Below are 23,859 nucleotides of genomic sequence, written 5' to 3'. Positions count from 1 at the left end.
GAGTCTAAAATTCTCCAGCTTCCTAATGCATTCAAATGAAGAATAATTGAAATAAAAATGCTGCTTGTTTTCCCAAGTTATTCTCTGTTGCTAACATTTTATTTAATTTGAAAAAGTAAAACTTGCATTAAAATTCTGGAAAGAAAAAAAAATGTCTCCTAATAGACCAGAAACTTAACTATGGAAACAGAAGATTCAGTATGTAGAATAATGTACTCTAACAGCATTTGCCACTGTGCATTTTAGGATCATGAATTGGATCAGTTTAAAGATATTTGAAAAATAATTAATTAGGCTGGGCATGGTGGCTCATGCCTGTAATCCCAGTACTTTGGGAGGCCGAGGCGGCTGGATCACCTGAGGTCAGGAGTTCAAGACCAGCCTGGCCAACAATGGTGAAACCCCGTCTCTACGAAAAATAGAAAAATTAGCCGGGCGTGGTGGCAGGCACCTGTAATCCCAGCTACTCGGGAGGCTGAAGTAGGAGAATCACCTGAACCTGGGAGGCAGAGGTTGCAGTGAGCTGAAATTGTGCCACTGCACTTCAGCCTGGGCGACAGTGAGACTCCGTCTCAAAAAAAAAAAAAAAAAGAAAAGAAAGAAAGAATTAATTAACCAGGTAGACCAAGTAGAGGTTAGTAAAGTTACTTGTTTTAGAGTAAGTAATTCAAAGGAGAAAATATACTACAACAAATTTATTTATTTATTTATTTATTTTTTGAAACGGAGTTTCACTCTATCACCCATGCTGGAGTGCAGCGGAGCCATCTTGGCTCACTGCAACCTCCACCTCCCAGGTTCAAGGAATTCTCCTGCCTCAGCCTCCCGAGTAGCTGGGACTGCAGGTGCATGCCACCACACCCGGCTAATTTTTTATTTTTAGTAGAGATGGTTCACCATGTTGGCCAGGCTGGTCTCAAACTCTTGACCTCAGATGATCCGTCTGCCTCAGCCTCCCAAAGTGCTGGGATTACACGTGTGAACCACCGTGCCCGGCCAACAACAACAAATTTATATAAATCATGTAAAAATTTATCAGGGGATATATTGATTTATATATCACATTAAAATTGAACAAAACTAAGAAATTACTAGCATAATCAAAATACCAAAAAGTTAGAATGATAAAGCACACTAACATATTGAGAATAGGAAGGAAATCTAAATATTTTGTGCAGAAATTTTCTATTTTTTTTTTGAGACGGAATTTTGCTCTTGTTGCCCAGGCTGGAGTGCAACAGCGTGATCTCGGCTCACTGCAAACTCTACCTCCCAGGTTCAAGTGATTCTCCTGCCTCAGCCTTCCCAAGTAGCTGGGATTATAGGCATGCGCCACCAAGCCGAGCTAATTTTGTATTTTTAGTACAGATGGGGATTCTCCATGTGGGTCAGGCTGTTCTCGAACTCCTGACCTCAGGTGATCCACCCAACTCGGCCTCCCAAAGTGCTGAGATTACAGGCGTGAGCCACCACGCCTGGCCTTATACAGAAATTTTCACATAAATTTTAGTCATATAAGCAGAACAGGCCTGGCAGTGGCTCACGCCTATCATCCCAGTACTTTGGGAGGCTGAGGCGGGTGGATCACCTGAGGTCACAAGTTCAAGACCAGCCTGGTCAACATGGTGAAACCTCGTCTCTACTAAATATAGAAAAAATTAGCCAGGTGTGGTGGTGGACACCTGTAATCCCAGCTACTCGGGAGGCTGAGGCAGGAGAATCGCTTGAACCCGGGAGGCAGAGGTTGCAGGGAGCTGAGATCGCGCCATTGCACTCCAGCCTGGGCAACAAGAGCAAAACTTTGTCTCAAAAAAAAAAAAAAAAAAAAAGCAGAACAATTCATATGTGAATTAACAAATGTTGTATTAATTATACAGACAGGAGCCTACAGAGCCTAAAACTGCTCTCATTACTAAAAACTTTGTCTTTATCAACTACAGATTTTCTCTGACTACAAAGGTTTTGTGGGAATATAATTAGAGTGTTATCAAGAAAATTTTGGTTGGGCGTGGTGGCTCACACTTGTACTCCCAGCACTTTAGGAGGCTGAGGCAGGCAGATCATCTGACGTCAGGAGCTTGAGACCAGCCTGGCCAACATAGCAAACCCCATCTCTAGTAAAGATACAAAAATTATCCGGGCAGGGTGGTGGGCACCTGTAATCCCAGCTACTCTGGAGGATGAGACAGGAGAATGATTTGAACCTGGGAGGTGGAGGTTGCAGTGGGCTGAGATCATGCCATTGCACTCCAGCCTGGGCAACAAGAGTGAAACTCTGTCTCAAAAAAAAAAAAAAAAAGAAAAGAGAAAATTTCACTCTCCACAGAAGTGACAGGAAGATACGTATCAGCGAGTGTGAGTGGTCATAACATGGTTAATGTGAATAAGCCATTTTATGACTTCTAGATGACATCCCACACACCTGTATTGATTCAGAATCACTGGACATCTTTCCAGCAAGAAGGGAATAAAATACTAGTAACTGAAAATAAAACGTACCTATAAAACATGATGTCAGTAAGTAACATTTAGGGATTGAGATGTTTTACACCCTTAACTATCTTGCTATTTGTAATTTACAATTTTTATTCATGTAACTTAAGTATTTTTCCATTCACTAAATGGAACAGGAAGTTTTAACTGTTGCATTCAACACATTAATGCAATAGCCCTGCAGCTCGCATTGGTAAATCATGTTCCCAAAAGGATAAAAATGCATATCCAAAAGATGTTATAAGGACACTAAACATCTACTCAAAAAAGTCTTCTTATTCTTCACTTTATGTGAGTAAAGCTTTTTTTTTTTTTTTTTTTTTTTTTTTGAGACAGAGTCTCGCTCTGTCGCCCAGGCTGGAGTGCAGTGGTGCGATAATTTCTCATCATACACACTCCATCACTTCTAAATTGTCTAAGATATGACAATTTCTTCTAAGATTTTGACACGTATCTGGGAATAGTAATTGCTAATTAAATCAGTATTTGCCACAGTGGTTGCAATGTTGACATTCCTGCAGGTGTGGAACAAGACCATCTGATTCCTGAGAAATTATCTTGTATTCCATGATCCAACTTCCTTGCTAGGAAGTGATTATCATTTCACCTGTAGGTGCAGTGATAGTGTCTGCATGAAGACTGGGGATTATCTCTGAAAAACAGCTGAAGACTGAGCTAATTACAAAGTTATTAATGTGGATTCAGAGAGTTATCCATTGACAATGACATAAGTAGCTAGTAAAGTTTCTGTGATGGCCAAGAACACATTAAGTCTCAATGGATAGTAAGTAGAGGACAGTAAGCTCTAAGTTCTCAGATAATTAAGTGAAACTCATGGCTATCCTGAAAACTTGGCTAACATGAAATTCTTATTTCAACGAAGTGCATATCCTTTCCATTTATGGGAACTCTGAGGAAGAACAAAAACTTGGAGAGAAAGAAATAGTATGGCAGGAGTCAAAAGATATGGAATAATAGAAGGGAAGCCATAGCATATGTGTAGAAAAAAATAAACTTTTCCTCTATTGTCTGTCACACAACACAACAACAATCAATATGGAATAATTCTGTGACCAGCTGTGCAGGGTGTTTTCCACACACACCAAGCAATCCTCCAGTGGACACAAGCTGGGGGTCCTCCAGTTCAACTCAGTCATTATCTACCTGCAGATAGCATCACATCCCCCAATTTGAGGACTCAGTCACCAAGACTGAGGCTCCCATTTCTGATGACAATCAAAGCCCCAGAGCCTCTGCTTTTGACTGATGAGCTATAAACCACAAATCCCATGGACCCCCCCAACTGGATTTGACTAATTTGATAGAATGGCACATAAAACTCAGGGAAAATAACTTACTGGTTAATTATAAATAGTACAAAAGATGCAGATAAAGAGATGCATAGGGTAAAGTATGAGAAAAGCACTTGGAGCTTCCATGCCCTCCTGCAAAGACTGAAGGTGTCTTAAGCAACAAGGCCTTTATTATAACACAAATCAGGGCAATAGGTGGCAGGCTGTCTGAGATTCATGACTGGCAGGCTGGAAAATTCCATCTTAAGAATTCTGTGAGATCCAAAAGATCCCTGAAAAAGGTAGTCCATCTTTTTAAGTTATCAGAAGAGTCCTCTGTGCCAAAAATGAGTCAGGTTCATGGCCTAACTCATTGGAGAGAAAGAAATTAGAATAGAATGAGTGCTGAGGATACTAAAAAATCCCTCTGTTGAATGAAACAAAATCAAAGTTACTTCTGGATCATGATGAGTTAGGCGAATGATATACTGTGGGCACCTGCCAAGTGGTAAAGGTGAAATGCTTTTTAGAAGAGAACTGTAAGTCACAGAAGTCTAGCAAGAGACCTGGGCAGGTTGAAAAATACTATGCAGTTCCCACATACCTGGAAGGTATGCAGCTATTTGATGTATGACATTCAATTTAGGCAGATGGCATCCTCATAAGGGGTCTCCTCCACTGTTATACTGAAGAAAAAATAATATTACCTCCACATCTGTGGTATTTTCCTCACGTAAATATTGTGGTAACCAATGAGGGCTGAAGGCTTTCTCACATTCATTGCACTCAAAAGGCACTTCTTCAGTGGGAGCACTCTTTTATGTAAAGAAGCTAGCGTTCTAGCTAAAGAATATTCCTCATTTGTCACACTCATAACACCTTGATCCGGTGTGAACTCTCTGGCCTTGAAGGAGCAAAAAGCCTGGGCAAGAGAATTTCCAAAATTTGCTTCACTTATAAGGCCTCATTCCAGTATGAACTCTCTGATGGCGACGGAATGAAGAACTGTGGCGAAATGATTTTCCACAATCAATGCATTCATATGGCCTTTCTCCAGTGTGAACTCTCAAGTGTTTAATAAGGCTGGAGTTTTCAGCAAAGGATTTCTTACATTCACTGCACTCATAAGGCCTTTCTCCAGTGTGAACTCTCAGATGTATAATAAGGCTAGATCTTCGGCTAAAGGATTTCCCACACTGCCCACACTCATGCCTTTCTCCAGTATGAACTCGCTGATGGTGAATGAGGTTGGACCTTAAGCTAAAGGATTTCCCACATTCACTACATTCATAAGGCCTTTCTCTAGTGTGAACTGTCTGATGCTGCAAGAGTGAAGAGCTTCGGCAAAATGATTTTCCACACTCACTGCATTCATAAGGCCTTTCTCCTGTGTGAACTCTCAAGTGTTTAATAAGACTGGAGTTTTCAGCAAAGGATCTCCCACATTCATTGCACTCATAAGGCCTCTCTCCAGTGTGAATCCTCCTATGTTTAATGAGACTAGATGTATAAGCAAAGGACTTCCCACATTCATTGCATTCATAACGCTTTGATCCAAAGTGAACTTTCCTGTGGTTAATGAGACTGGACTTTTCAGCAAAGGCTTTCCCACATTCAATACACTCATAAGGCCTTTCTCTAGTGTGAAGTGTCTGATGCTGCAAGAGTGAAGAGCTTTGGTGAAATGATTTTCCACACTCACTGCACTCATAGGTCTTTTGCCCAGTATGAAATCTCTCATGAATATGGAGTGTAGGGTTTTGGTGAAATAATTTCCCATATTTGCTGCACTCATAAGGCCTTTCTCCAGTGCGAACATTCCTGTGTTTGTGATCTCTTCTGGGTTCAGTGAGGCAGGACTTGTTCTTAAATAATTTCCTATATTCCCCACACTCATAAGGCCTTTCTCCACTATGACCTCCCTGGTCTTTGTATATATGTATACACGTGCTCTGCTTAGAAGGTGCTGCCTCATCTTCCCCTCCATGCCAACAACCTAAAAGCAAAGAAATGCTGGTGAGGTACATGTTGACTTTGTTGAGTATGCAGCCTACCCACAAGAGTATCTGACAAACCAAAAAACTAGTCTATGGAATTATTTGCACAAATAGGGAGTTGGGTTCAGGTTGAGGTTGGGGCTGCTTAGCATTATCACAGATATAGAAGGCCTCATGTTGTCAAGGGCATGACTAAATGAGGCAACAGACAGAATAAAGGCAGGGTCTATAACTCCTTCATTTGCAAACAACTTGCCTGTGGAACCTTATTTGCTGATGACATGTGAGTACTATATAAAGAATATATCCAGGCCCCCCCAACATGACTAGAGCACAACATCCTTTGGTCAGGGACTGTTAAGAATAGGTATATACGTGGCAGAGAACCATGGCTCATGCCTCTAATCCCAGCACTTTGCGAGGCCGAAGTGGGTGGATCACAAGGTCAGGGGTTTGAGACCAGCCTGGTCAACAGTCAACATGGCGAAATCCCATCTCTACTAAAAATAAAAAAGTTAGCCAGGTGTGGTGGCATGCGCCTGTAATCCCAGCTAATCGGGAGGCTGAGGCAGGAGAATTGCTTCAACCTGGGAGGCGGAGGTTGCAGTGAGCGTAGACTGTGCCACTGCACTCCAGCGTGGGCAACACAGCAAAACTGTCTCAAGGAAAAAAAAAAAAAAAAAAGAGTATATACTTCATAGAGGCCGGGCGCAGTGGCTCACACCTGTAATCCCAGCACTTTGGGAAGTTGAGAGGCGTGGATCACCTGAGGTCAGTTCGAGACCAGCCTTGCCAGCATGGTAAAACCCTATCTTTACTAAAAATACCCAAAAAATTAGCCAGGCATGGTGGTGGGCCCATGTAATCCTAGCTACTCGGGAGGCTGAGGCCAGAGAATCGCTTGAACCTGGGAGGCGGAGGTTGCAGTGAGCCGAGATCGCACTATTGCACTCCAGCCTGGGAAACAAGAGTGAAACTCCATCTCAAAAAAAAAAAAAAAGGGTATATACTTCATAATACAAAATACATGAGCCAATATTGAAGACCACTGCAGACAGAAGCCGTGAGAAAAATAGGTGAGATGTGGAGTCCAGATATATGAAAATTAGTCCTGGGTTGGATGTAACAGCAGAAGCAACAAGGTGTAGGACTAATAAACTGGCACTCTCAAGAATGGGGAAGGAAAGACATAAAGTGGGGCTACTTCTATTGGCACGAAAATACTAGTCAAATAGAAGAGGTCTATGGCATAATTTGAATAGAGCCCTGATGTCATGACCTCACTCACATGCTATTCTTCAGAAACAAGCTGCCCCAAGTCCTTGCTAAGGCTGGACTCATTTACATCTTAGGGACAACCACGGGCTCTTCATTTCACCACCAAGATGAGCAACTACATGGAAACTTGATAATGTAAGTACTAAGGGAAAAATAGGACAGACGAACAGCCAATGCTGGCTCAGAACAACTCTGCATTTGATATTCCACAGGAAAAGAAATTAATATTACAAAAAGAATTCCTTCCTATATATTTTTAGAGATGAGGACCTGCTATGTTGGCCAGGCTGGCCTCAAACTCCTGGGCTCTGAGTAGCCTCTGAAGAGCTGGGATGACAGGTGTTATTGTGCCTGATGAAATACTACAAAAAGAATTTTGAAGTAGGGTATTGCAAGAATAGGCTGTGGTTCATGTACATAATGACCACATCAGTGCCAGCAATTCGTAGCATGAACAAATGTGAGCTAAAGGAGGGAAACGGAACTTGAGACAAACAGAAGCCTTGGATCTGCACAGTCACCCAGACAGGCAGAGGACAACCAAGGTGGGATGCATTAGGGTGACTTTAAGACTCCTGACCCTGACTCCTTCCCTGGAAGCCTGCAACAAAGCAGGTTGGGGCTGCTCAAGGAAAGGAGAGGACAGTACGTACACCTCAGTCCAACCAACAACAGAACCTCTCCAGAGAACTGGAGCATGAAGCTGTGTCCATGGTCCTGATGTGAGAAAGAGATAAGGCATAAAGGTGAGGGGCACAGACTAACTCAGGTCACAGGTGAATATGAGTACCTTACCCAGGGAGGATATAAGTGTCAAGGTCTCCAGCATCACATCACGGTACAGGCATCTCTGAGCCTCATTAAGAAGACTCCATTCCTCCAGGGAAAAGTTTACAGCCACATCTTCAAAGGTCACACTGCTCTGTTATGATGGGGATAGATGAAACCACAAATGGCCCCTATGCTGAAGACCCACAATCCACTTCCCCAACATATCTACCCTTGCCCATCCTCCTCCTCCCAGGATCCCCAACTCAGAGGAGAAATTTTGCCCACTAGTGCCACTGTGTCCTCATGGGACCATTAATCATGACACACAGCCATCAGCAACAAGAGGCAGATAAGCACACAGGTATCTATGCTGTGGTCCTGAAATAAAGGATTCCATCCTCTCCTTTCTAGCAATTCCCCTGGTACAGCAAAGGTCACATGAATCCCAATGCAGTGCCTGAGGCCTTTCAAACATAATCCTTATGTACGTACACATCCTTCACATCTTTGGACACCACAGACACATGCCAATTGCCACCACCACCTTACCGCCCACACTATAGGCCTCTCTAGTCTTGCCAGAAGTTAAAGTATTTTAATCCCCCTTTCTTCTACTGGTAAGAGTAGGAGTTTCACCCTAGGGTTATGATGATGGCCAAACACACAACACCTGACGCTGAACACAAGTCATCAAGAAAGTTCATTAATCAAATATGCTCAGCGCTTGAGAGAAGAGGACACCACTTACCACAGAGAGCCACATGGGGGTTGCACTATGCATAAGAGAGAATGGCCAGGCGCGGTGGCGCATGCCTGTAATCCCAGTAATTTGAGAGGCCGAGGTGGGTGGATCACCTGAGGTCAGGAGTTCGAGACTAGCCTGACCAACAAGGTGAAACCCCGTCTCTACTAAAATACAAAAATTAGCTGGGTGTGGTGGCATGCACCTGTAGTCCCAGCTACTCAGGAGCCTGAGACAGGAGAATCACTTGAACCTGGGAGATGGAGGTTGCAGTGAGCCCTGATGGCACCACTGCACTCCAGCCTGGGCAACGGAGCAAGACTCTGTCTCAAAAAAAAAAAAGCAACCAGGGATTGTGGTATGTAAGCTTTGCTCAATCAAGAGGGTGTGATAGTCCCTGATTCCCTTAAAAGAATGCAACTGGCTTGTTTTTATTTTTAATTTTTGAGACAGGGTCTTGTTCTGTCACTCCTGCTGGAGCATAGTGGCACAATCACAGCTCACTGCAGCCTAAACTTCCTGGGTTCCAGCAATCCTCCCACCTCAGCCTCCTGAGTAGTTGGGACCACAGGTGTGAGATACCACACCCAGCTGCAACTGGTTTGAGTAACTCTGTGGGTAGAAATGAAATTGAAACCTGCATTGGGCGCAGTGGCTCACGCCCACGCCTGTAATCCCTGCACTTTGGGAGGCCGAGGTGGGCAGATCACGAAGTCAGGAGATCGAGACCATCCTGGCTAACATGGTAAAACCCTGTCTCTACTAAAAATACAAAAATTAGCCGGGCATGGTGATGGGTGCCTGTAGTCCCAGGTACTCAAGAGGCTGAGGTGGGAGAATCGTGAACCTGGGAGGTGGAGCTTGCAGTGAGCTGAGATCTACCACTGCACTCCAGCCTGGGCGACAGAGCGAGACTCCGTCTCAAAAAAAAAAAACAAAAAGAAAAAAAGAAACTGAAACCTGCTACAAATAAATAATATCCAGGAACTCTGCCTAGTCTTCTTGATTAAAAGGGTAGTTAGGCTAGGACACGTTATCCCAAAGGGCAGAGTGGGGAGGGGGATTTGCACTCAGACAATTTGAAGTAGTATTGGTATCACCAGACATGAAGGTAGCACATGATACTGACCTTAACTTTAGGGCTTACACCATAATGTGGCTGACATTATCCACAGTAGTCTTGGTAAATTAAAAAGGAATCCAATATTACCACAGAATTCCAATGTTTCTCAATAGCAATGGTAGCCCCAATTCATTCTATGAAGCCCTCCATGCATAAATCCACAGACAAAAAGAACCACTAGCATTTTCAGATATTTATGGTGCTATTCCAATTCTGCGCTGCATTTGCTATCCTCAGAAACTATGACTTTTTATTTATTTATTTATTTATTTTTTTGAGATGGAGTTTCACTCTTGTTGCCCAGGCTGGAGTGCAATGGCGCGATCTCAGCTCACCGCAACCTCCACCTCCCAGGTTCAAGTGATTCTCCTGCCTCAGCCTCCCGAGTAGCTGGGATTAGAGGCATTAGCCACCACACCTGGCTAATTTTATATTTTTTAGTAGAGACGGGGTTTCTCCATGTTGGTCAGGCTGGTCTCCAACTCCCGACCTCAAGTGATCCGCCCGCCTCGGCCTCCGAAAGTGCTGCGATTACAGGTGTGAGCCACCGCGCCCGGCTGACTTTTTTTTTTTTTTTGAGACAGAGTTTTACTCTTGTCGCCCAGGCTAGAGTGCAATGACACAATCTCGGTTGACTGCAACCTCTGCCTCCCAGGTTCAAGCGATTCTCCTGTCTCAGCCCCCAAATAGCTGGGATTACAGGTGCCTGCCACCACGTCAGCTACTTTTTTTGTATTTTTAGTAGAGATGAGCTTTCACCATGTTGGCGACGCTGATCTTGAACCCCCCGACCTCACGTGATCTGCCCACCTTGGCCTCCCACAGTGCTGGGATCACAGGCATGAGCCACTATGCCCGGCAACTATGACTTTCTTCTGTCCACCTAACCCCATTCAAAGCCCAGAACCATTGATCATCAATCTCATGCATAGTGACTCTCACAAGGTGACCATATTTGCCTCCATATCCACCAGGCTGAATCAAACACCCCAGGCCACACCAAAGTCATCTCAAAATCTTGGTGAGGCCACAAAGTGGCCAATAAACACAAGCTCTGGCCTGAGTGTCATCTTCCCTCAGCTACTCCTATGCGTCAGCATGCATCTCAAGTCTATTCATTCCTTGGAAGCATTATGTCACTTGCCAAACTAGTCTGTCAGATGTATCCTCCCTTTCCAGCCTGGCCAAGATGGTGAAACCCCGTCTCTACTAAAAATACAAAAATTAGCCAGGCATGGTGGCAGGCGCCTATAATCCCAGCTACTCGGGAGGCTGAGGCAGAAGAATCACTTGAACCCGGGAGGCGGAGGTTGCAGTGAGCCGAGATCGCACCACTGCACTCTAGTCTGGGCGACACAGCAAAACTCTGTCTCAAAAAAAAAAAAAAAAAAAAAAGAAGAAACAGATGTATCAGATGTATCCTCCCTTCATGGCCATTTACCTCCCTCACCTGTGTTTCTGAAATCCAATACCATCACCAGGTACACAAGCAGGAAACCCAAACTCCACTTCCTGTCCAACAGTGTCATCAACATAATCTGAAGGTTATGCCTTCCAAATGTGAGCCATGACTCAATCATTTCAGTCCACACAGTAGTTACCATATATTAGATACCACCAATATCAACCCTTCCCCAGATATTTGCATCTATGTGTCCAGCTGCCCATTTAATAGCTCCACTAAGTAGTATCTAATACATTTCAGAATCTTAATATGGGTGTGATATTGTGAAATATATATTTGGTCATCTCCTTTTCTGGCATGCAACTCCTAAAATTCATGAAATTCTCAAATTTATACGTGACTTTGAATGGCAATGAGTTGACTGATGGTTGGTAACCCCTAGATAACTTCAGGATGGAGACTGGACAGGGAAAAGACTATGTCAGGATTCAAGGTCTGGAAAGTTCAGCCCCATACCCCAATCTCCAGAAAGGGGAGAGGGTGCCAAAGGTTAAGCTAATCAGCATTGGCCAATGATTTAATTAATCATGCCTATGTAATAAAGCCTCCATAAAACCCCATAAAGACAGGGTCTGGGGAGCTTCCAAATAGCCAAACCCATGGAAGTTCCTGGACTGTGGTGTGCCTGAAGATCGTAAAAGCTCTGGGTCACTTCCCCTTATGCATCTCTTCATCTGTAACCTTTGTAATAAATATTATTTAGAATAAACTGGCAAATTAAAGCGTCTCCTGAGGTTCTGTGACTGGCTCTAGCAATTTAATGGAAGCCGAGGAAGGGGTCATGGAAACCTGATTTTTAGCAAGTCAGTCAAAGGACAGGTAAAAAAAAAACATCCTGGGGCTTGTGATTGGCATCAAAAGGGGTTGGCGGACAGTCCCGTGGGACTGAGACTTCACCCTGTGGGATCTGATGTCCACTGGAGAACTACTTGGTGTATGAGGAAAACCATCCACACATTATCTAGTCACAGAAGTACTCTGTGTTGATTGTTGTGGGCAAGAACAGAGCAAAAGCAATTTGTATTTTTTTCCACGCAGAATGGCCAAAACAAACCTCCTGATAGCCTCAGTGAATATTACACCTGCTATCAACTTGCTCATCTCAGTTGATGCAGCTCCCATTGCCACAGCTGCTAAGATCAAAAACCCAGGGGTGTTTCCTGAATCCTCTCAAGCTCTCACTGTTCACATTTAAAAATTGAGTTGCCGGGCTGGGCATGGTGGCTAAAGCCTGTAATCCCAGCACTTCGGGAGGCCAAGGTGGGTGGATCACAAGGTCAGGAGTTCGAGGCCAGCCTGGATAAAACGGCGAAACCTCGTCTCTACTAAAAATACAAAAATTAGCTGGGTGTGGAGGCGCGCGCCTGTAATCCCAGCTACTCCGGAGGCTGAGGCAGGAGAATCGCTTGAACTCAGGAGGCGGAGGTTGCAGTGAGCCGAGATTCCACTATTGCACTCCAGCCTGGGCAACAGGTCCAGACTCCATCTTGGAAAAAAAAAAAATTGACTTGCCCTTCTAAAAAACACAAATCCAGATCTAGCCACATTGCCTAAGCCACAACTCTACTCCATTAATCCTTACCTCGACTAGGGCAGTAGCTTCCAGTTTGATCTTCCGCCTCCCTCAACCCCACAGTCTGTTGCCCACTCGGTAACCAGACAGCGCCTATTAAGAAATTGGTAACATCACCTCACCCCTCTAGTTTCACTTCTAAGTATTTGCACACCCCAGTATCAGTGCCTGGGTGAACCCTCCACATGTGTTACATTAGTTGACAGACACAGCAACAACTCCCCATAACCTATGTCACTGATGTAGGTTTGGGGTTTGAGGTTTTTCCAAGATCCCCAGATTGAAGGACCGGAGAAATGGCACTTAAGTGTCCTAGGAGGTGCGGTAGTTCCTGCTTGTCATCCCAGCACTTTGGGAAGCCGAAGCAGGAGGACTGCTTGAGCCAAGGGTTCGAGACTAGCCTGGGCAACATGGCAAAACCCCATCTCTCTCTTTTTTTTTTTTTTTGAGACGGAGTCTCTCTCTGTCGCCGGAGTGCAGTGGCGCGATCTCGGCTCACTGCAACCTCTGCCTCCCGGATTCAAGCGATTCTCCTGCCTCAGCCTCCCAAGTAGTTGGGGACTACAGGTGTGTGCCACCAGGCCTGGCTAATTTTTTGTATTTTTAGTAGAGGGGGGTTTCACCGTGTTAGCCAGGATGGTCTCAAACTCCGGACCTCGTGATCCGCCCGCCTCGGCCTCCCAAAGTGCTGGGATTACAGGCGTGAGCCACCGCGCCCGGCCGTGAAACCCCACCTCTACTAAAAATACAAAAAGCGGGTTACTCGGGAGACTGAGATGAGAGGCTCTCCTGAGCCCGGGGAGGTCGAGGCCATGCTGCGCCGTGATCGCGTCACCGCAATCCAGCCTGGGTGTTGAGTGAGAACCCGTCGCCGAAAAAAAAAAAAGACGCCAAGATCTAGACACATGGGTTAGGATGAGGACCAGTCCCCTACTTCCTTCTGTGGGTTCCGTAAGTGCTTCTGTAGCCATGAGGTGTGCCAATTGGCTTGGCAGGGCTTTCACAAATGTGTCTGTGCTCGGATTTGATAGACTCAGGCTTCTCTGTAAGCTTTTTTTGGCCCTGCAGCCAGATGACCTCAGACTGAGTCTCTAATCTTGTGGCCCAGTGCTCAATGTTACCTCTCAATGATTCAACCTCTCAATGCCTCAATGTCCTCCTCACTGCCTTCAACTCTGTTCCTCCTTTGAACATCTTTTGGGAATCGTAACTCTAACACAGATGTCCTCCTTTGTTCAAAACTGTCCATGGCTTTTAGCGTCCTCACAGTCAAAGTTCAACCCTCAGCCTGGTACTGAAGAAACAACTCCGCCTCGGCCAGGCGCGGTGGCTCACGCCTGTATTCCCAGCACTTTGGGAGGCCGAGGCGGGCGGATCACCTGAGGTCAGGAGTTCGAGACCAGCCTAGCCAACATGGTGAAACCCCGTGGTGGCACACGCCTGTAATCCCAGCAGCTACTCGGGAGGCTGAGGCAGGAGAATCGCTTGAACCGGGGAGGTGGAGCTTGCAGTGAGCCGAGATCGCGCCACTGCACTCCAGCCTGGGCGACAGAGTGAGACTCCGTCCGAAAAAAAAAAAAAAAGAAAAGAAATAACTCCGGCTCACACTTCTTTCCCAGTAGACACACGATGTCCCCTTGTTCCGCATCCTCCTGCCTCAGTCGCGCCTGCAGGCCTTTGCCCTCGGCCAGTCTCGCTCTGCCGACCGCATCAACGGGGTGTCGGAAACAGGGATCCCACCCGCCGGCGCCTCTCCGTCCCCGACAGACGCCTGGGCTGCAGGGACGCGAGGAGGCGGCCCTCACGATCAGTGGCCTCAGGGTCTGGGTGGGTAGGGTGGGTGAGGCCCGGAGGTCGCAGCGCTCACCTGAGCAGGGGCCCTCAGAGCGGCTGCTGCCGCCATGACTCTGGGCGGGGGGGGGAACGCGGGCTCGGCCGTGTTCCTGTCGTTGTCCTGTCCCAGGTCGCGACCAGCGGCGTCGCCGAGCCTCAGATCCGCCTGTGTTCAATGGCCACAACCACTCCTCCCGAGCTCGTCCAGACCCAGTATCGCCTGATGGACCTGACAGGCCAAAATGGCTGCCACGGCTAGGACGCCGGAAGTCCTGGCTTGACTTTACGTGCCCCGGCAATGGTGCGGCTTCTCTGAAGCTTCATTGGCTCAGCCACGTTTCCATTCCGCAGGGCGGATTCTGGGTAATGTAGTTTCCAGACATGGGCAGCGCTTAAGGTGGCTTTCTTCCGACTTTCCGAAGAAAGGGGCAAGCTCCACTGCGAGGGGCGCTAGGAAATGGCGACTCCAGGTCCAGATGCGGAGGAGGGTCTCCCATCTTAGAAGAGGCCATACGCACATTTCTGGGGGTACTGTGTGCAACTGATTGCCCGCGTGTTTGGAGATTTCTTATTTCAGAATTTGTGATGCTCGGCTTCTTCCTTTTTTTTTTTTCTTTTTTTTAAGACATAGTTCTGTCTGTCACTCAGGCTGGGGTGCAGTGGTGTGATCTTGGCTCACTGCAGCCTATGCCTCCCGGGTTCAAGCGATTCTCATGCCTCAACCATCCGAGTAGCTGGGATTACAGGCGTGTGCCACCACACCTGGCTAATTTTTGTATTTTTAGTAGAGACAAGGTTTCCTTATTTTGGCCAGGCTGGTCTCGAACTTCTGGCCTCAAGTGATCCGCCTGCAACGGTCTACCGAAGTGCTAGGATTACAGGCGTGAACCACCGTTCTCAGCCCATTAGCAACACTTTTATTTATGTTATATCTTTAACCTACAGATTCCTCTAGAAATCTGATATCAACGTCAAAAAGCGAATAAGACAAATGCTATTATGTTACAGGACAATGGCTGCGGTGTTCAAACATGGAGTATGTATGCATGAGAGAAGAGAGAGACCCTCTCACATTGTTTTATATTGTTTTATATTCCATAAAAACAACAAGGAAGTAAAACCAAAGACAGGCAACCCGGCGCCAGGCCCAAAACCAGGCCTAGGCCCGTCTGGCCTAAACCCAGTAGTTAAAAATCAACTTATGATTTAGAAGCTGATGTTATTCATAGATTCCTTACATTGTATAGAAGAACATTGTGAAACTGCCGTGTTCTGTTCCTCCCTGACCACCAGTGCATGCAGCCCCTGTCACATAACCCTTGCTTGCTCAAATCAATCACGACCCTTTCATGTGAAATCTTTAGTGTTGTGAGCCCTTAAAAGGGACAGAAATTGTGCACTCCGGGAGCTCAGATTTTGAGACAGTAGCTGGCCAATGCTCCCAGCTGAATAAAGCCCTTCCTTCTGCAACTCAGTGTCTGAGAGGTTTTGTCTGCGGCTCATCCTGCTACATGCACAGAGTGCTTTTACACTGAGATATTTCAAGTGCCTTAAATCCATGAGTTCACCTCTTTGCTGGCAAGTGCTTAACATTGTCAGTGGCATTGGAATCAGAACGACCCCAGATTGAAAATGGGCTGGATAAAGTAAGGCTGAGAAATACTCAGCTGCATTCCCAGGTTAGGCATTCTTAGTCACAGGATGAGATAGGAGGTTGGCACAAGAGGCAGGTCACAAAGACCCTGCTGATAAAACAGGATGCAGTAAAGAAGCTGGCTAAAACGCACCAAAACCAAGATGGTGATGAAAGTGACCTGTGGTCATCCTCACTGCTCATTATATGCTAATTATAATGCATTAGCATGCTAACTCCCACCAGCGCCATGACAGTATACCAATGCCCTGGCAATGTTTGGAAGTTACCCTATATAGTCTAAAAAGGGGAGGGAACCTCCGTTCTGGGAAATCTCCACCTCTTTTTTTTTTGAGATGGAGTCTCGCTCTGTCACCCAGGCTGGAGTGCATTGCTGCGATGTCGGCTCACTGCAACCTCCGCCTCTTGGCCAAGTTCAAGAGATTTTCCTGTCTCAGCCTCCCGAGCAGCTGGAATTATAGGCGCCTGCCACCGCGCCCAACCTGTAAAATTTTCTATACTTAAAAAAAAAGTTGGCTGGGCATGGTGGCTCATGCCTGTAATCCCAGCACTTTGGGAGGCCGAGGCGGGCGGATCACGAGGTCAGGAGATCGAGACCATCCTGGCTAACACGGTGAAACCCTGTCTCTACTAAAAATACAAAAAAATTAGCTGGGCGTGGTGGCAGGCACCTGTAGTCCCAGCTACTCGGGAGGCTGAGGCAGGAGAATGGCTTGAACCCGGGAGGCAGAGGTTGCAGTAAGCCGAGATTGCACCACTGCACTCCAGCCTGGGGGACAGAGCAAGACTCCGTCTCAAACAAACAAACAAACAAACAAACAAACAAAAAAGTTGGCCGGGTGCGGTGGCTCATCCCTGTAATCCCAGGACTTTGGGAGGCAGAGGTGGGCGGATCACAAGGTCAGGAATTCGAGACCAGCCTCACCAACATAGTGAAACCCCATCTCTACTGAAAATAGAAAAATTAGCTGGGCATGGTGGCGCGTGCCTGTAATCCCAGCTACTCAGGAGGCTGAGGCAGGAGAATCACTTGAACCCAGGAGGCGGAGGTTGCAGTGAGCCAAGATCACGCCACTGCACTCCAGCTGGGGTGACAGAGGACAGAGTGAGGCTCTGTTTCAAAAAAAAAAAAAAGCTTTCTTGGATTATGCTTTGTATAAATTAAATTGGATATTTAGTGTAAACTTTATTCGGTATTAGAGGTGAGGGTTTCCAGTAATATTTCTTTCCCCAAGCAATCATTTTCTCAGATTTCCTGTGAGTTGGCTCATAAACCTGTTGTACCATAAGAAATTGAAATCTCAAAGGCAAGATGGGTCTCTTGTTGGGTCCCAAAATTTGTAAATGGGGGAGAAGCATTACCCCTTTGTTAGCCATTATCTACTTTTTCTTATCTGAAGCCTCTTTTTGAATCCCTTGGAGTTCCTGTTCAATGGCACTTATTTTGAATGTAGTGACGTTTATAGTTTCATGTGGTATTGGTGTCAAGAGAGTCTTTTTGCTGCTGCATCTGCAAAATAATTTTTTTTTACACTTTGGAGAGGTGAGTTTGAATGTTCAGGAACGTTAATAAAACACATTCTTTTTTGATAATCGGATGGCTTCTAAATGATCAGAAACTTGAGAGCCATGTTTAATTAGATATCTGGGGGAGGTTAAGTAACCTCACTGGCCAGGCGTGGTGGCTCATGCCTGTAATCCTAGCAGTTTGGGGGACAGTGGGCGGGGGGGGGGGGTGGATCATGAGGTCAGGAGTTCGAGACCAGCCTGACCAACATGGTGAAAACCTGTCTCTACTAAAAATACAAAAATTGGCCAGGCGTTGTGGCTCATGCCTGTAATCCCAGCACTTTGGGAGGCCAAGGTGGGCAGATCACGAGGTCAGGAGATAGAGACCATAGTGAAACTCCATCTGTACTAAAAATACAAAAAATTAGCTGGGCGCAGTGGCGGGCACCTGTAGTCCCAGCTACTCGGGAGGGTGAGGCAGGAGAATGGCGTGAACCTGGGAGGTGGAGCTTGCAGTGAGCTGAGTTTGCGCCACCGCACTCCAGCCAGAGCAAGACTTCATCTAAAAGAAATAAATGAAATAAATAAATAAATAAATAAATTAGCTGGGGGTGGTGGTGGGCGCCTGTAATTCCAGCTACTCGGGAGGCTGAGGCAGGAGAATTGCTTGAACCCGGGAGGAGGAGGTTGCAGTGAGCTGAGATTGCACCACTACACTCCAGCCTGGGCAACAGAGTAAGCCTCTGTATCAAAAAAAAAAAAAAAAAAAAAAAAAAGGCCTGATTCCATAACATCCCCAGGTCATGAGCTACACCAATAGCATAATACCTTTAAGTATAAATATTATCCATTTGATTTTTGGCCAGTTGACAAACTGGTGAGTGCTGTTAATTCAGCTAGCTGTGCTGATTTTACTTGAGGCAAGGGATTGCTTTTTGTTTTGAGACAGAGTCTCGCTCTGTCGCCCAGGCTGGAGTGCAGTAGCGCAATCTAGGCTCACTGCAACCTCTGCCTCCCAGGTTCAAGTGATTCTCCTGCCTCAGCCTCCCAAGTAACTGGGACTACAGGCATCCGCCACCACACCCGGCTAATGTTTGTATTTTTAGTAGAGACGGGGTTTCACCATATTGGCCGGGCTGGTCTTGAACTCCTGAACTTGTGATCTGCCCACCTCAGCCTCCCAAAGTGCTGGGATTACAGGCATGAGCCACCGCACCTGGTGGGATTGCTCTTTCTGATGTCCACAAGAGACACAAGGTTGTAGCCTGCTCAGTATTTTCAAAATGTATCCTTTAGATTCTATCCATCTGTGAACCAGATAATATCAACATTTTTACACGATGTCTCCTATAAATCATGTCTGGACACCAAAAGCTCTTCTGTGAGTAGAATACAGTGATGAAATATTTCATCTGTTGTTTCAGGAAGTTGCACTGCAGGATTAAGAGTATTACAGATAGAGAGGGCAGCATATGAAGCAGACAGTGTAAGTATGTCATAAGAAACCTATCTATTAATGGAAAATTGCTGTGTATTATGTGAATTCAAAAGAGCTTCTACAGAATGAGGAGCCTCCATTACAATTTTCTGAGTAATTGTAAGGAGCATGGCAGTGGCAAAAATGGCCCTCAGACAAAGAGGTCACCCATGTACTACATGGTCTAATTGCTGACTATAATAACCAATAGCCCTACATTGTCCTCCAGGTTTTGGGGTTAGAACACCCAGGGAACTGCCATAGCTTGCATGAACAAAAAACTGCAAAAAACAAAGAAAGGAAAAACAGCAGCTAATAATTTGCATGGGCCAAAGCGGGGGCTTGTAAGATTTTTCTGTATTTATTATTTGTCCTTCTGATGTCCAGTGTATGAGGTTAGGTTGATCTTTCTACAATGCAAATAAAGTCTGTGGCATTAGAGAAAAATTGGACATCCAGCTATGACAGTAGCCAGCCAAGCCTAAAATCCTGTTGAGTTGTCTTTTTGTTTGTTTGTTTGTTTGTTTATTAGACGGAGTTTTGCTCTTGTTGCCCAGGGTGGAGTGCAATGCTGCGACCTCTGCTCAGTGCAACCTCCGCCTCCTAGGTTCAAACAATTCTCCTGCCTTGGCCTCCTGAGTAGGTGGGATTACAGGCATGCACCACCATACCTGGCTAATTTTGTATTTTTAGTAGAGACAGAGTTTCTCCATGTCGGTCAGGCTGGTCTCAAACTCCTGACCTCAGGTGATCCATCCGCCTCGGCCTCCCAAAGTGCTAGGATTACAGGCGTGGGCCACGGTGCCTGGCCAAAGCTGTCTTTTACTTTTTGGAGTAGGTTATCCAAGAAGTCCAGTTACTCAATCCAGATGTATCTGTAGTTTCTCCCTATGAATTAATTGTTCCAAATATTTTAGTTCTGTAAGGCAAAACTGGAGTTTTTCTGTAGATAGCTCGTAAAGCAAAGCTGGAGTTTTTCTGTAGATAGCTTATGACCTCTTTTTGCTTTTTGTTCCAGGAAGTACAAGGAGTCCTTTTTACAATTATGCAGATTGGAGAAGCATAACAAGAGAAATTTAGCTCAGCTAGGTCAGCCTTTAATATGTGTGACAAATAAGATGGGCTTTTGGTATAACCTTGAGGCACAACAGTCCAGATATATTGATATCCAATCTAGGTAAAGGCAAACAAATACTGTCAGGGTGTATTGGTATGCATAAAAAGCACTGCATAAATCAACACCAGTGACATATTCACAGTTTACACATACATTGGATAAAAGAGTGTGGGGGTTTAGAACTACTGGTTGATGAGGAATCACAGTAGTATTTTTTTTTTTTTGAGACAGAGTCTCACTCTGTTGCCCAGGCTAGAGTGCAGTGGCGTGATCTCGGCTCACTGCAAGCTCCGCCTCCCAGGTTCACACCATTCTCCTGCCTCAGCCTCCCAAGTAGCTGGGACTACAGGTACCCGCCACCACACCCGGCTAATTTTTTTTGTATTTTTAGTAGAGACGGGGTTTCATCGTGTTAGCCAGGATGGTCTTGATCTCCTGACCTCATGATCTGCCTGCCTCGGCCTCCCAAAGTGTTGGGATTACAGGTGTGAGCCACTGCGCCCGGCCGAATCACAGTAGTATTAATAGTTCTCAAATCTTGTACAAATCTTCATCCTTTCCTGTGAGGTTTTGTGTCAGGAAGATGGGAGTATTAGGACTGGTGGAAGGGATAATCAACCCCTTTTCAAGGTAATCTTTGGTTATTTGTTTTATTCCTATTATAGCTTCTTGTTTTGAGATGATGTCTCCCTATGTTGCCCAGGGTGGCTTCAAATTCCTGGGCTCAAGGGATCCTCCTGTGTCAGCATCCTGAGTAGTGTTACCTGAAAAATACCAGATTCATTCACCTGGTGCATTACAAATGACTATCCATGAGAGCACAGGTTTTTGTTTGTTTGTTTGTTTGTTTTGAGACGGAGTTTCACTCTTGTCACCCAGGCTGGAGTGCAATGGCGGGATCTTGGCTCACTGCAACCTCCGCCTCCCCAGTTGAAGTGAATCTCCTGCCTCAGCTTTCGGAGTAGCTGGGATTACAGGCGCCCACCACCATGCCCAGCTAATTTTTGTATTTTTAGTAGAGGCAAGGTTTCACTATGTTGGCCAGGCTGGTCTTCAACTCCTCACCTCAGGTGATCCATCCACCTCAGCCTCCCAAAGTGCTGGGATTACAGGCATGAGCCACCTTGCCCGGCCAGAGAACATAGGTTTTGATCAATACTTTTATTACTTGGCTCAAGTAAAGAGGACACTGGGAGTATTCTCCAAAGCAGTGTCTCCCTGAGGACAAGTAACACGAGAGTTTTATGGTATAATGGTGATGGGAGAAGGTGCATCAGTGCATGTAGAATTGGGGTCCCAGTTGCACAGATGCAGTGAGTCATACCAGCACATAGAAAGCATGTTATGGTAATGAAGCTATAGCTCCTTCCAGAGTGGAGACTTCAGCATGTTAATATGGAAAGTTAATTTGGGTTCATCTATACACTGCTTGGGGTCTGTCAGGAGCTGTTTTAGCCCAACAAGGTGATTGCATTAAACCATGGTTTGGAGAGGTACAGGCAGAAGGGGAGGAGGCTGTAAAACAGGGTAATTGCTCAAGTTGATTATATTCCTATAATCCATGGAGATCCTCCCTGTCTGCTTACAGAGGCTGAAACTACAGGTGTGCAACACCATGCCCAGCTTATAGCTTCCTGCTTCAATGGATACTGTTTAATATTGAGAAGTGGTTTATTTGGAGCCACCTGTATCTGTACTGGTGTGGCCATTAAAATTTTCCCTAAGTCTGTAGACAATTGACACTGTCGCCCGAAAAGGGGTCTTGATCCAGACCTCATGAGTGAGACTTTGTCTCAAAAAAAAAAAAAAAAAATGAATTAACAGAATTGACCAAGTTGAGCCGGGTGCGTTTGTTCATGCCTGTAATACCAGCACTTTGGGAGACCAAGGCAGGTGGATCACAAGGTCAGGAGTTCAAGACCATCCTGCCTAACATGGTGAAACCCTGTCTCTACTAAAAATACAAAAAATTAGCTGAGCGTGGTGGCGGGCGCCTGTAGTCCCAGCTACTTGGGAGGCTGAGGCAGGAGAATGGCATGAACCCAGGAGGTGGAGCTTGCAGTGAGCTGAGATCACACCACTGCACTCCAGCCTGGGCGATAGAGCGAGACACCGTCTCAAAAAAAAAAAAAGAAAAAAAAACAAGAATTGACCAAGTTGAGGAAAAAATCTCAAGAGCATGAAGGCCGGCTCTCTGAAATAACTCAGGGAAAATAAAAAACAGGCCTGGTGCGGTGGCTCACATCTGTAATTCCAGCACTTTGGGAGGCCAAGGCGGACAGATCAACAGGTCAGGAGTTTGAGACCAGCCTGGCCAACATGGCGAAACCCCATCTCTACTAAAAATACAAAAATTAGCTGGGTGTGGTGGCAGGCGCCTGTAATCCTAGCTACTTGGGAGGCTGAAGCAGGAGAATTGCTTGAACCAGGGAGGCAGAGGTTGCAGTGAGCCGAGGTTGTGCCATTGCACTCCAGCCTGGGTGACAAGAGCAAGACTCAGTCTCAAAATAAAAAAAAAAAGAAAAGAAAAGAAAAGAAAAAACAATACAGAAGAAAACCTTCAAGAAAATATGGGATTATATAAAGTGGCCTATGACTCTTTGGCATGCCTGAGAGACAGGGAGAGAAACCAAGCAACTTGGAAAACATATTTCAGGATATCATTCATGAAAATTTCTCCAACCTCACTAGGGAGGCCAACGTTAAAATTCAGGAAATGCAGAGAACCCCTGCAAAATACTACAAAGAAGACCATCCCTGAGACACATAGTCATCAGATCCTTCTAGGTCGAAATGAAACAGAAAATGTTAAAGGCAGCTAGATAGAAGGGACAGGTCACCTATAAAGGGAACCCTGTCAGGCTAACAGCAGACCTGTCAGTAGAAATCCTACAAGACAGAAGAGACTGGATCCCCTATTCAGCATTCTTTTTTTTTTTAATTTTTATGTTTGAGACGGAATCTCACTCTGTCACCCAGGCTGGAGTTCAGTGGTGCAACCTCGGTTTACTGCAACCTCTGCCTCCTGGGTTCAAGCAATTCTCATGACTCAGCCTCCCAAACAGCTGGGACTACAGGCACATACCACCACAACTGGTTAATTTTTTGTATTATTATTATTTTTTTAGTAGAGACAGGGTTTTGCCATGTTGGTCAGGCTGGTCTCAACCTCCCAGCCTCAAGCGATCTGCTCACCTTGGCCTTCCAAAGTGCGGTTAATTCTTGTGATTGCATTATGAAATTCTTGTAGAGCATTTTTCAGCTCTATTAAGTCAGTCTGGTTCTTTCTTATAAAGGCCATTTTGTCTATCAGCTCCTGTATTATTTTATTGTAATCAATAGATTCCTTGGATTAGTTTTTGACTTTCTCCTGTATGTCAATGATCTTGATTCCTATCCATATTTTGAATTTTATTTATGTTATTTCAGCCATCTCAGTCTGGTTAGGAACTACTGCTGGGGAACTAGTGTGGTTGTTTTGAAGTAAGAAGACACTCTGGCTTTTTTGGTTACCAGAGTTCTTGCCCTGGTTCTT

At 45.5% G+C, this 23,859-nt stretch overlaps 2 protein-coding genes across 8 annotated transcripts in view; both read right to left on the bottom strand.

Moving 5' to 3' along the window:
* The window catches only part of LOC112130069 (zinc finger protein 587), a 99,016-nt gene extending 85,820 nt beyond the window's left edge, over positions 1-13,196 (bottom strand). Inside the window, exon 1 of the mRNA XM_054541264.2 lies at positions 12,744-13,196. The gene's annotated coding sequence lies outside the window, so the exon portion shown is untranslated. The remainder of the gene's footprint in view (positions 1-12,743) is intronic.
* Positions 1-14,839, bottom strand: part of LOC103888720 (zinc finger protein 586) — an 85,364-nt gene extending 70,525 nt beyond the window's left edge. The window contains exons 1-3 of one of the 7 annotated variants that reach the window (XR_010138674.1): positions 14,341-14,819; positions 7,856-7,982; positions 4,390-5,781 (exon numbers count right to left, since the gene is read on the bottom strand). Coding sequence is in view for 4 of the 7 variants with exons in the window: in XM_024236601.3 (XP_024092369.1) it covers positions 4,736-5,781; positions 7,856-7,982; positions 14,341-14,382 (1,215 nt within the window). In the remaining 3 variants the exon portion in view is untranslated. Of the gene's footprint in view, positions 1-3,905; positions 5,782-7,855; positions 7,983-14,340 lie in introns of those variants that run through there. The other 6 variants (XR_010138675.1, XM_024236601.3, XM_009233240.4 and 3 more) reach the window with 6 other exon arrangements.
* Between the last annotated feature and the right edge of the window lie 9,020 nt (positions 14,840-23,859).

The sequence above is a fragment of the Pongo abelii genome, chromosome 20 (genome assembly GCF_028885655.2).
Source record: "Pongo abelii isolate AG06213 chromosome 20, NHGRI_mPonAbe1-v2.0_pri, whole genome shotgun sequence".
Taxonomy (NCBI): domain Eukaryota; kingdom Metazoa; phylum Chordata; class Mammalia; order Primates; family Hominidae; genus Pongo; species Pongo abelii.
The sequence above is the reverse complement of the archived record's forward strand: the minus strand, read 5'-3'. Positions and strand labels throughout refer to the sequence as shown.